This window comes from Cyprinodon tularosa, unplaced genomic scaffold, assembly GCF_016077235.1.
Source record: "Cyprinodon tularosa strain WSP-4 unplaced genomic scaffold, ASM1607723v1 ctg747, whole genome shotgun sequence".
Classification (NCBI taxonomy): Eukaryota; Metazoa; Chordata; class Actinopteri; order Cyprinodontiformes; family Cyprinodontidae; genus Cyprinodon; species Cyprinodon tularosa.
Window position 1 is genome coordinate 191209 of NW_024039504.1, and position 13873 is coordinate 205081.

General features: G+C 41.8%; 1 protein-coding gene across 1 annotated transcript; it reads right to left on the reverse strand.

The window, feature by feature from the left end:
• Positions 1-9907: 9907 nt before the first annotated feature.
• Positions 9908-13873, reverse strand: LOC119773143. Its single transcript, XM_038269982.1, has 4 exons — positions 13632-13873; positions 13102-13386; positions 12530-12792; positions 9908-10033 (listed from the first exon to the last, which is right to left on the reverse strand). The coding sequence occupies exons 2-4, from the start codon at positions 13364-13366 to the stop codon at positions 9908-9910; spliced, it is 654 nt and encodes a 217-aa protein (XP_038125910.1). The 5' UTR covers positions 13367-13386; positions 13632-13873.

Sequence of the window (13873 nt, forward strand, 5' to 3'; positions counted from 1 at the left end):
GGAGCTTATCTATTTATTTATCTAGCTATCTATTTATTTATTTATTTATTTATCTTTTTTTGCTACTTCCACACACCATCTATTTCATACTTTTACTTCCACTCCTACAAGTATTTTAAATTTCTTGGATCAATCTGACACAAACTTTTCATCCCTTTTAATTATTTAATCTCCCTTGCACTCTTTAGTTTTTTTTATTCTTAAGGTCTATTATTTATTATTTTGGAATAGAGGCGTCCCTCAAACCCATATATATATACATATTTTTTTAAACCATATATTTAAGTGTTTATTTTTGGATGGATCCTGCACTTCTACAAACTTCTAATTGTAGATTCTAAAATATCTCTAATTTATTTTGATCTTTTCCCATTTTAAAGAGTTTAGTCAAGTACAAACACCTAGGGTATTCTACGCACTGGATGTTTATTCAGCAGGACAGCACCCAAACACTGTTGTGGTAATTTCTGCTTCTACCTTTTCAGGTGAGAAATTCTTGCCTCTGCATCCACAAGAGTTGTACTGTATTAACTCCTGCTGTTTTAGTATGAAACAACAGAACCCAACGGTTCAATTGTTTCCTCACACACTCTCACACAGTCACACACACCTATTCAAAGGCCTAATATATATATTTTTTATTTTAACCAACATAGACAAAAAGCACCTATCGTTACGTGTACACTTTGGAGTCTCCAACTCCAGGCCCTCGCACGCACCGGATACCCAGATGCCATATATGCTATCCCTGCTGCGGCAGCTGCAAACCTTACTTAGCTGTGTTCTTATCTTAAAAGAACACAGAGGGTCCCAGACCCATACACACAGAATACCGATCCCAGATCTATCACAACAAAACCCTGTTTGTCAAATATTCTTGCGACTACAACCAGTTATAGCTTTCACATGGTCCCAGACCAACTTTTGATCAAAAGCTTTAGGCCTACCCTTTGGCTGCGCAGATTCAGTCCTCAGCAAGAGTCATCACCAGGATGCCCAGGCAGGGCTGGACCAACCTATTGGCCCCGTCCGGCGAAGGGCGGACGGCTGTCGACAGTTTCTTGGCCTTGGTCCCGCACGGTCCTGGACAATTGGATCTTGACTCCAAGGTTTTCAGCACAAAAAATGTTAGAATCAAAATATTGTGAGTTCATTTTTCAGATTTCATATAGGACAAAAATGAATCTGAAGCACAAACGGATTTTCAAACAGAGCTTTTCCTGCAAGAATGAGAAAGGCTGCTGCTCACATCCAAGCACCTTTCTGACCCCCAACAGAATAGCAGAGTCTTTTATTCACAGAGCAGAAACAGATGGGTGGGTTTTATGACATTAGAATGACCAACTGGCTAAGAGGCAGGTCATAAAAGTTTATGACCCTGTAAATGCCTTCTGGCTGAAGGCAAGTCTAGAATGACCCTCCTAATTGAATCACAGGACAGAATGTTGCATCTTATTAGGCCCGAGCAGCTCACCGCTGCGAGAGCCTATTGTTCCTGTATCGTTTGTTATTAGGCCCGAGCAGCTCACCGCTGCGAGAGCCTATTGTTCCTGTACTGTTTATTCTTTTTCTTTTTCTTATTTTTCTCCGCTTAAATGAAACGGCTTTTTGGGGGCTTTAGCATGTTCAAAAACTCACCAAACTTGGCAGTAAATTGTCCCCCTAGTGAAATTTACGTATGATAATGGAATCCAAAATGGGCGTGGCCAAATGCCTCTACAGCGCCCCCTAACGTGAGTTGGGGAAAACCGTAAGTCGCAGAGATTTGAGATTTGGCAGGTGCATAGATCTTACTAAATCATGAAAAAAGTTACATTGTGGGTCTGCTCTAAAACCTACAGGAAGTCAGCCATTTTGGCTCAAAGGCTGATTTTTGGCACTTTTTCAATTTTGTTGACGTCGAACTTTCGCGAACTCCTCCTAGGGACGGTGAGCCATCGGCTTCAAACTTGGCATGTATGCAGATAAGGCATGTGAGATCTAAACTTATCAAACTTTTTGAGTTTTCCAGCATTTTAAAGGGGTGTGGCCAGGCCTCGAAGTTGGCGTACTCGCCAACATTTTCAAAATGAAATAACTTTTACATATGAAACTGAAATGACACGAAACCTGGTAGTATCATTCCTCTCTGAGTTCCCAACAAAACTGTATATTAAAACTTTTACATAATTGAAGCCACGCCCCCTGAGAACCGGAAGTCACGTTTTTTACTTGGAATGGTCCCTCTCTGTCCTACTTGACCTCATCAACCTAAAACTGTGTCAGCAGACAGACAACATGTTGTCCTAACTTCGTTTAAGGCACAGAGAGCTTTAGTCAAATGGTGTTGCCTTGGCGCCATGGCGAAGTGAGGCGTTTCGCCATGAAAATACGATTGGCTCTCATTTCCTTATTAATAATCAGATCTGCACCAAAATCACAAGAGATGATCATAGTCCAACTCCAAACAGAAATCCAGAGCAATATTTTGTGGGCGGGGCTTAATTTCACTACAGCGCCCCCTAGAAATAACAAACTTCAAACCACCAGCCCCAAGCCGTTTTTAGTCCTAGAATATTGAAACTTTGAACACATTTGCATCTCATCAGGCCCTAACTAAAAGCCTCTTGGACCCATGGTCTAAACCCCACCGGAAGTCGGCCATTTTGAATTACATTTTACTCTGTTGCGAAAGCACTGACCTCTTTTCAAAAAATTGTATAAAATCAGTATTTTATCCAAATGAGCTAAAACTTTCAAAATACGTTCTTTACAAAGCCTGCTGTAAGTTGGTTACAATAGCAAAGCGCTTCTTTAAAGTCCGTCACTCTGATTTTTCAAAAGTTTGCGTTCTCGCCTAGTAGTTGGCCAAGTGGACAGATAATGCCAGGAAATAATTCAGCCCCTAGCCATGCTCATTCCTAGGATAATGAAATTTGGCACACATCTGTATGAGCTCTCCACCTACAAAAAGTTTCATTGGAGCCATGGTCTAAACCTCTCATGAAGTCGGCCATTTTGAATCAAACGGCACCCTTATGAAAATAGAATCACTATGTTAAAATATTTCTAAAAAATCAGTCATTTTCCCAAAAGAGCTAGGACTTTTGGAATATATTCCTCTAATCGCTACTTGTTTGATGGTAAACACAGCATAGCTCTTCTTAAAAGTCTGTCACTCTGATTTTTCAAAAGTTTGTGTTAACAAGAAATTGTTATATCTCAAAAAGTTTTACAGCAATCGTAGCCAAATCTGGAACATTTATTTATCCTTTGATTATAGAAAATACTACCAAGTTTGGCGTGAATCTATGCATGTTTGAGCATCTTATGGGGTTTTCAACTGCCGCAGTATAAGGCATTCACGTTTAAAGATTTTTCTTTCTTTTAATTATTTAGTAAATCATCTAAAAAAAATCTAGGACATGCAAAATGTGTTCCTTAACATTTGTGATTTTTTTCTGGATTTTATTGCAAACTATGGATTTTTAATGATTTTTTTTTTGTTTTGAGTAGAGTCGGCCATTTTGAATTACATTTTAACCTGTTGAGAAATCACGGACCTCTTTTCAAAAAATTGTATAAAATCAGCCTTTTATCCAAATGAGCTAACACTTTCAAAATACGTTCTTTACAAAGCCTGCTGTAAGCTGGTTATAATAGTAAAGCGCTTTTTTAAAGTCTGTCAGTCTGATTTTTCAAAAGTTTGTGTTAACAGAAAATTGTTGTATCTCAAAAAGTTTTATAGCAATCCTAGCCAAATGTGGAACAGTTATTTATCCTTTGATTATACAAAAGACTGCCAAGGTTGGCGTGAATCTATGCATGTTTGAGCATCTTATGGGGTTTTCAACTGCCGCAGTATATGGCATTCAAGTTTAAAGATTTTTCTTTCTTTAAATTATTTAATAAATCATCTAAAAAAAATCTAGGACATGCAAGATGTGTTCCTTGACATTTGTGATTTTTTTCGGGATTTTATTGCAAACTATGGATTTTTAATGATTTTTTTTGTTTTGAGTAGGGTGTATTACCGCTAACCGTGGAGTTTGGCAGTGCTGTTTCTCCATCTTTTGAACATATACTTTTGACCCACCACCTGAGATGGCCGCAGCATCTATCTCACAGATGAGATTCATCCCAGATATTATATTTAATCCCTAGTTTAACCCTTCCTGACCAACGCTGTGGTTGTCTTCTGCTGGTCCAGAGGTGAAGCGTGGAGCTTTTTCCACTGGCTGGGAAGGTGCAAGGGGGCGGTGGCTGCTTGGCTCCTGCGGTCGCGATAGGCCGAGTGGAGAAAGAGGAGGATGAAGAGGAGCAGCACAGGGTGATGAAGAGGATGAGGGGAAGCAGCAGCAGGCATAGGCTGAAGAGCGGGAGCATAGGCTGGGAAGGAGAGTGGAGCCGGCGGTCGCTTGGTTCCCGCGGTCGCGACATACCAGGCGGTGCGAGCTGCGAGGGCCGTCAATACCGCTCGCGGTTTTAATTATTATTATTATTTATTATTTTTCTCCGCGTAAAAGAAACAGCATTTTGGAGGCTTTAGCATGTTCAAAAACTCACCAAACTTGGCAGTAAATTGTCCCCCTAGTGAAATTTACGTATGATAATGGAATCCAAAATGGGCGTGGCCAAATGGCTCTACAGCGCCGCCTAACGTGAGTTGGGGAAAACCGTAAGTCACAGAGATTTGAGATTTGGCAGGTGCATAGATCTCACCAAATCATGAAAAAAGTTACATTATGGGTATGCTCTAAAACCTACAGGAAGTCAGCCATTTTGGCTCAAAGGCCGATTTTTGGCACTTTTTCAATTTTGTTGACGTCGAACTTTCGCGAACTCCTCCTAGGGACGGTGAGCCATCGGCTTCACACTTGGCATGTATGCAGATAAGGCATGTGAGATCCAAACTTATCAAACTTTTTGAGTTTTCCAGCATTTTAAAGGGGTGTGGCCAGGCCTCGAAGTTGGCGTACTCGCCAACATTTTCAAAATGCAATAACTTTTACATATGAAACTGAAATGACACGAAACCTGGTAGTATTAATCCTCTCTCGGTTCCCAACAAAACTGTATGTTAAAACTGTTACATAATTGAAGCCACGCCCCCTGAGAACCAGAAGTCACCTTTTTTACTTGGAATGGTCCCTCTCTGTCCTACTTGACCTCATCAACCTAAAACTGTGTCAGCAGACAGACAACATGTTGTCCTAACTTCGTTTAAGGCACAGAGAGCTTTAGTCAAATGGTGTTGCCGTGGTGCCATGGCGAAGTGAGGCGTTTCGCCATGAAAATACGATTGGCTCTCATTTCCTCATTTATAATCAGATCTGCACCAAAATCACAAGAGATGATCCTAGTCCAACTCCAAACAGGAATCCAGAGCAATATTTTGTGGGCGGGGCTTAATTTTCCTACAGCGCCCCCTAGAAATAACAAACTTCAAACCACCAGCCCCAAGCCGTTTTTAGTCCTAGAATATTGAAACTTTGAACACATTTGCACCTCATCAGGCCCTAACTAAAAGCCTCTTGGACCCATGGTCTAAACCCCACCGGAAGTCGGCCATTTTGAATTTCATTTTACTCTGTTGTGAAAGCACTGACCTTTTTTCAAAAAATTGTATAAAATCAGCCTTTTATCCAAATGAGCTAAAACTTTCAAAATACGTTCTTTACAAGGCCTGCTGTAAGCTGGTTACAATAGCAAAGCGCTTCTTTAAAGTCCGTCACTCTGATTTTTCAAAAGTTTGCGTTCTCGCCTAATAGTTGGTCAAGTGGACAGATAATGCCAGGAAATAATTCAGCCCCTAGCCATGCTCATTCTTAGGATAATGAAACTTGGCACACATCTGTATGAGCTCTCCACCTACAAAAAGTTTCATTGAAGCCATGGTCTAAACCTCTCATGAAGTCGGCCATTTTGAATCAAACAGTACCCTTATGAAAATAGAATCACTATGTTAAAATATTCCTAAAAAATCAGTTGTTTTCCCAAATGAGCTACGACTTTTGGAATATATTCCTCTAATCGCTAATTGTTTGATGGTAAACACAGCATAGCTCTTCTTAAAAGTCCGTCACTCTGATTTTTCAAAAGTTTGTGTTAACAGGAAATTGTTGTATCTCAAAAAGTTTTATAGCAATCCTAACCAAATTTGGAACAGTTATTTATCCTTTGATTATAAAAAAGACTGCCGAGTTTGGCGTGAATCTATGCATGTTTGAGCATCTTATGGGGTTTTCATCCGCCACAGTATATGGCATTCAAGTTTAAAGATTTTTCTTTCTTTAAATTATTTAATAAATCATCTAAAAAAAATCTAGGACATGCAAGATGTGTTCCTTGACATTTGTGAGTTTTTTCGGGATTTTATTGCAAACTATAGATTTTTAATGAATTTTTTTGTTTTGAGTAGAGTCGGCCATTTTGAATTACATTTCACCCTGTTGTGAAATCACGGACCTCTTTTCAAAAAAGTGTATAAAGTTAGCCTTTTATCCAAATGAGCTAAAACTTTCAAAAATACGTTCTTTACAAAGCCTGCTGTAAGCTGGTTACAATAGCAAAGCGCTTCTTTAAAGTCTGTCACTCTGATTTTTCAAACGTTTGCGTTCTTGCCTAATAGTTGGTCAAGTGGACAGATAATGCCAGGATATATTTTTCAACTGCCGCAGTATAAGGCATTCACGTTTAAAGATTTTTCTTTCTTTGAATTATTTAATAAATCACCTAAAAAAGAATCTAGGACATGCAAGATGTGTTCCTTGACATTTGTGATTTTTTTGGGGATTTTATTGCAAACTATGGATTTTTTAATGATTTTTTTTGTTTTGAGTAGGGTGTAATACCGCTAACCGTGGGTTTTGGCAGTGCTGTTTCTCCATCTTTTGAATATATACTTTTGACCCACCAACTGAGATTGCTACAGCAAATATCTGACAGATGAGATTCATCCCCAGATATTATCTTTTATCCCTAGTTTAACCCTTCCTGACCAAAGCTGTGGTTGTCTCCGGCTGGTCCAGAAGTGAAGCGTGGCACTTTTTCCGCTGGCTGGGAAGGAGCAAGGGGGCAGCGGTCACTCACCTCCCGCGGTCGCGATAGGCCGAGCGGAGAAAGAGGAGGATGAAGAGGAGCAGCACAGGGTGATGAAGAGGATGAGGGGAAGCAGCAGCAGGCATAGGCTGAAGAGCAGGAGAATAGGCTGGGAAGGAGCGTGGAGCCAGCGGTCGCTTGGTTCCCGCGGTCGCGACATACCAGGCGGTGCGAGCTGCGAGGGCCGTCAATACCGCTCGCGGTTTTAATTTCTTCTAATGTTTCATATGCACCCATATTAATTTTATAATTGTCATTCAATAACTCTAACAACCCCCACAAAATGGACCCCAGGATCAACCAAGAACCCCTTTACGTTAGTCAACTCAAAACAACTCATCAGCCAAGAATAATTTTCCCTACAATCCATGAAATCATCATTGTGATCTCCCCTCTAGTTTTTTCTGGTTCCAGTTCACCAGACCACTGGATCTTTCCCCTGCTGAGAATCCCCATATGTTTAGTCACTTCGAGAACCCCCTTAGTTGTCTTTCCCCTCTAGTTGAGATCACCCAGTGAGGTGGCTCTAAAGACCTCATTTGTAAGTCTTATCCTGTCAGGACTCCTGTCTTTGTGTTTGTGTTTCTGTGTTTGTCTCCCGTCATCCACCAGGAGGCGTCTGGTTCTTGTCCGCCTCCTCACACACCTGCTGATGGTTTCCTCATTAATTCAAGTGTTCTTAAGCTGCTGACTGCTACTACCTCGACGCCAGAGTGTTTGCCAGTTTTGGGTACTCTAGCCAAGCTGAGTTTTGCTGAGTCAAACTGAGTTTTTTTGTCAACCTGAGTTTAACTTTGTTTTTTGTCTTTGCCTCTCGGCAGGAAGTCATCCTGCAAACTGGATTTCTCTGACCTTCTCTCCCTGGAAGGATCAACTGAGCTTCAAACTGAGCTGGGGTTCAAACAGGAGATTTGGATCCACTTTCCCCAAGAGATCGTTTGAGCTTCGCACTGAGAAAGGGATTATTCTCCACTACGACCCGTTCAAGTACCGCAGGAAATCTGAGTGGCAGTCAGTTTCTCCGTTCACCAATTAACAACCGCATTCTGGGTAAACTCTGTTCCGCCCTCCACCGAATCAGACAAACACTGGAACCATGGCACACAGACAGGAGTCAAGGATTCAACAACTTCTCTGGAAATGTGAGTCAGCAACCAAATCCTCTTCTCCAAGTTCACGAGTCAAATTCCCCACTGAGCCTGAACTAACCACTGGGTCTTTCCCTCACTTTTCAGTTCCGGTTGAGCAGTGTTCAGAGCAACACTACTCCCTCTGTTTAACCTCTTCAATAAAACCTGTTAAACCTTTTCCCTGGTCTCTCATTTCAGTTTTCTGCATTTGGGTCTGAACTTTGTAAAATCATGACATATCCCTGCTGAGAATCCCCTTTAGTTTAGCCTCTCTAAATTTTCATATTTTGTCTCACTGATTTGCATTCTCTCAATAAACTGGTTGACTGAAACCCTGCCTCTGAGTGGTGTTCTGCATGTGGACAACCTTTTAGGATCCCATCATGACAGAACACTCTGGCCAAACCGAATCCACTGCAGAAGCCAGTCAGAGAGCACTCCAACTCCAACAATCTGTCATCCAGAAACATCACAACCACCTCTTCGAACTGAGTAAACAAGCGGAGCTTTACAGACCCAGAACAAACTTATCTGACAAATTCCACTCTCTACAGGCTCCGGTCTGGTCGGCGAGGCTGCAGCGCTTCCTGTTAATTCCATGATTTCCTGCTGCCCAATCCACCCAGGTTTGATGGGGACCCTAGGATATGGCGGGGGGGGGGGGGGGGGGGGGTGGGGGGGGGGGGGGGTTCTTTTGCAATGCACTATCCAGTTTAATCACCTGCCCCCTAAGTTTGTTTTGGACTCCACTAAGATCTCCTACGTTATAGCTCATTTGTCAGATCATGCTTTGGACTGGGCAGAGGCTAGGTTCTCTTCATCCCCTGACTACAATTTTTATTTGAGTTTAAGCAGGTATTCAACCAGGATACTGATAAGACTCTTTGCTCTAGAGAATTATTGAACCTTAGACAAGGACCTAGATCCGTAGCAGATTTCTCCATAGACTTCCGCATTTTAGCTGCGGCTTCTGGATGGAACAGTGTAGCTCTTAAGTTTGTATGTTCTAATGCTTTAAATGATTCCGTCAAGGACAAGCTGGCCACTTTAGATGAACCCAAAACCTTGGAGGATTTAATTAAACTATCCGACTAGATAACCGTATTCGAAATCGAGCAAAAGAAATGAAGGATAGAGATCCTCAACCCAGATCACACCCACTCTCTTGTCCCACAGTCCTCTCCAAGCCTTTCCAGCCCAGAACCCATGCTGGTTGGCTACACTAGGTGTACTCCCGAGCAGAAGAGGCAAAGAATGAAATCTAAGCTTTGTCTCTACTGTGGTGAGGCTGGGCATTTCGCTTCTGCCTGTCCTGTGCTGTTGGGGCGCACCAGTAAAAACGAGGGTGCGGACGGACCCAGGGTTTATCATTAATTCTCCTTGATTTTTGTTGCCTGCTTCGATGCTAGTGAATGGTCAGTCCCTTTCCCTTTTAGCCTTGCTGGACTCCCGCTGTGAGCAAAATCTTATGGATCATTCTTTTGTGCAGCAGATGGGGTTTGGGATCGTTCCTCTTCATGTCCCTCTGCGTGTTTCTGCCCTTGATGGCAGGAGTCTGCCACAGATCAAACATCAGACCCTACCCATACAGCTAACCGTTTCAGGCAATCACTCTGAGTTTGTTTCTTTTTACGTCTGTTCCACTGCTGGCCCCGCTATAATCCTAGGGTATGAGTGGTTACAGTTACACAGTCCTGTTATCTGTTGGTCCAGTAAACGCATCTCTTCATGGTCTGATAACTGCCACTTCTCTGCTGTGCCGCCAGGTGGCCAACCGGCAGAGACTCATGAGGCTGACCCTCCTGATCATTCCTCAGTCCCCGCTAAGATTATCGAGATTTGGCTCAGGTATTCAGCTGAACTAAGGCTTTGTCAAAGCCTCCCCATGGACCCTATGTTTCTGCCTTTGAGTCCAAAGGAGCAACTGTTTTCACCAAGTTAAGGTTAGGAGACACCTATCACCATCTCTGTAAAGGGGAGGGAGATGAGTGGAAAACAGCCTTTGGGTCCTTGCTTAGATTTTTTTGATTGTTTGGAGATGCCGTTGGACCTATCTAACTCCTCAGCTGTTTTCCAGGCTTTCGTCAAAGTCGCTTTAAGAGAATTCCTTAATGTTTTTGTTCACTTTGATGCAGGGGCGGTTCTAGGAAAACATTTCCAGGGGGGCCAAGGTGGGGCCATTGTTTTTTCACAGGGGCACAGAAAGAAGAATGGGGAAAAAAAATGACGATCTTTTTTTAAACAACTTTATTGTTTATTTAGAGCACCAATGAAACAAAAATTTCTATTCAAAATATTTCAAATACAACACATGAGAACAATAAACCTTCACAAACCTGTACACTAACATTTAGGAGACTAACAGTCAAATTTTAATTTCAGTAATCTTGCATGCACGTGCACTGGCAATACCAAATCCTGAAACATTACAATAATAGTATTCTGCGTTTGTGGTTTCGTGCAAAATAGTCCACAAATGCATCAAGATCCAAAGCCTTTGCCCTTCTGGATTCAATGCTTAGCATCCCTAAACTGCTGAGACGTTCATCAGTAATAGTGGACCTGAGGTAGGTTTTCACTAATTTTAGTTTGGAAAAACTTCTCTCACAGGTGGCAGAACTCACTGGGAGTGCAACAGCAATTTTGCACAGTCTAAAAAGCTAGCAGAATACGTCTTTGTATGGCTCAATGAAACGGATCAACTCCACTGTATTAGAAGGGTTTCCAATCTCATGACTCTTTAGTTTTCTCTCTAAAAGTCTCCTGAACTGATGGAGTTCTGGTCCCAGATCCTCAATATTGGCATCATAAAGACGGCCAAATTCAAACAGAGTTGTGTCTTTTAAAAATGCATCACTCTTGGGGTTAAGAGATTGGATACAACTCATCAGCTCACGGTTGGTCTTTGAAAAACGTCTGCTTAGTTCACTAAGCATGCAGTCAATGACAGGATAAAAGAAAGAGGACCGATAAGTTTCTTTATCACAGACTTGCTCCCTCTGACCAACAGAACTTAGTACGTAGTACTCACGGAGTTTGGAACTTTTTGTTCTTTGTCGTTTTGCCAACGACTGGGTGGCAGCATCACACTGCTCACAGATGGTTAATACTTCACCCCACAGGTTGTCAAAGAAGGACTGTTGCCTGAAATCTGTCAAAGTCTGAACCAAACCTTCCACTAAATCTGCTGCTCTTGAGAGGTCAACAGTTGATGACTGCAGCATATCTGAAAGAAGCTTGGTTTCCCCAAACAACTTACGAAGCGTAACTAGATGCACAACAAACTCTAGGTCAATCTGGGCCAGAAGACCACGGGCCTCAGAAGACTTTTCTCCCCTGTGCTCTAGTGCCATCTCTTGTAGGACACGTTTTAGGGCAGGTAATCTGTCCATTATGTTACGTAGGGCGATGAACCGACAAGCCCATCGTGTGTCACTTAATTTTTGGAGCTCTCTTGTGCTGCCATACATTTCAGTTTGTACAGCCAGCCATTTGGCATGCACATATGAGCCAGAAGTGAAAACATAAATACTCTGCAACAACGCAAAGAATTCCTCTGCTTCTGGTACTGCTTTGACAGAATCAACTAGCACTAAATTAAGGCAGTGAGCACTGCAGTGGATGTAAAATGCAAATTTGGCTTGCTCTCTGATTCTCGCCTGGACCCCTGAATGCTTACCACTCATCACAGCAGCTCCATCATATGCCTGGCCTATAAGGTTGTTTTTGTAGTCTAGGCCATGGTGTTCCAATAAGCGGACTATCTTTTCAGTGAGCCCCACTGCATCTAGTCTTTCAGCAGATTCAAAATGAAGAAAACTCTCCTTGACTGTTCCATTATAATAGTACCTGAGTACAAATGAAATCTGCTCCTGTTTTGAGACATCCTTAGTCTCATCTGCCATGATGCTGAAGAACTGACTGCTTTTTACTTCTTCAATTATTTCAGAACGGACCATTTCTGCTAAACAATTCAGAACCTCATTCTGAATCGTCTTGCTTGTGTACTTTGCGTTGTGAATGGATGTTAGTCTGTGTTTAACAGCTGCATCGTGATTTGCAACTGTTTCAAGAATTTCCCTGAAATTTCCTCTGTTAGTTGATTCCTCAGACTCATCATGTCCTCTCTGTGCTATGTTTTGTCTAGCTGTGAGCAATATTACTTCCCCGATTGTTTTAATATACTCACGGTTTTCTTTTACTTGTTTACTGTGTTCCTGGTTAAGGATATTTTCCAATGTTGTATTAGCTTTCACAGCCCTTTGGTAGTCCTTCCATGCTATCATTGCTTGCTTATGTCTGTCAGATTTTGCATGTACTGAAAACCCTCCCTCTCTTGCAGTTGCTTTTTTCCAATTCCTAAAGCCTGATGGTGAGTCAAACACACTGCCAGAAATATTTGGTGGGCTGAAATGTCTGCAGGCATAGCAATATGCAGAATCCATAATTGCAGAATATTCCACCCAAGGATGACTTTCATACCAGCTTGCCTGGAAGCTGCGTCTTCTGTCCGCCATAACTGTGGTTGGAAACATCTTTAAATTAGGCTGCACTGGTTGATCATCCTTGCACTTACTGATATCTGAAAAGAAATGAATGAAAACATGAGGGTGTAACCGAGAGCATTAGTGGATTTATTCGCTTGTAATTGTATATATTTATTCATTATAATACATTAAGATCATACTGAAAAAAGATGACTAAAATTAAGTAATTGTTTGAAATTATTGTATTTGTCCTTGATTTGAACAGGTAAATAATATTATCTGCCAATGAGAAAGATTTTTGCTCTTAGAATAGTAAAAAATAATCTCTCTCTCTCTCTAAAGTTTCAGATACAATTTACAGACACTTTACACATAGTCACACAGGTTTATTCAACATCACATACCTGATGGCTGTGAACTTGATAAATGTGATGGAGGATCCACTGGTTGTCCTTTCTTCTCCTCACTCTCTCCCTCACAGCCTACATCGTCTTCCTCACTCTCAGGATTGAATGCTTCTGTTTCTGATTTGTCAGCTTCCTCACTAACCATCTCCTCCTTCTCTCTTTCATCCTGCTCCTCGGCTCTGTTATCTTCATCCTCCCTCTCTCTACATTTTTCCTTGCCAACAGTGGTGAAAAATGAGGCAATGTCTCTTTTTCTTTTCATGATTACTGACGTTTCCTGTGCTGCAAGAAAGTAATGGATAATATCTAATTGGCATAACTGTGACAGAATCTTAAAAATCCTTAAGTTTAAAACTAGCAACTTTATATTTAATTCACTGGTAAGAAAGAAAATATTATTAGTTCCTAACCCGTATGGACTGCATTAGGCAAAACAATGACGCCAGGTTTCATTGCAGTAAAAACGACAGCAGCACTCAAAGATGAGCCAAACAGCGCATCAACAAACAATCATATTTCTTGCTTACCTCCGTCTCTTTACACCATTTTCCGTTAGTCGTCCGACTCGTCTGTAAATGCTATTCTTCTTTTTTCTTTTTCTCGTTGAGAAATATTAGCGCGCACCGCACTAAAGATTCCGCGTGAAACGTTGCGGCATATTAGTTCCAGTTTCCGTGTCATCGCATTCGGTTCGGTGCAGGGGCCATAACGGGGGCCAGGGCCGGTTCTACAGGGGCACCGGCCCCTGTTGGCCCCTGTCTAAAACCGC

Coding starts and splice junctions, on each gene's coding strand:
- LOC119773143 (XM_038269982.1), bottom strand. CDS start 13,366: ATGAAAAGAAAAAGAGACATTGCCTCATTTTTCACCACTGTTGGCAAG. Junction 12,793..13,101: donor ATCAAGTTCACAGCCATCAG/GTATGTGATGTT, acceptor ATTTCTTTTCAG/ATATCAGTAAGTGCAAGGAT. Junction 10,034..12,529: donor CAAGAGAGGGAGGGTTTTCA/GTACATGCAAAA, acceptor CGATAATCTTAG/CGGGGACTGAGGAATGATCA.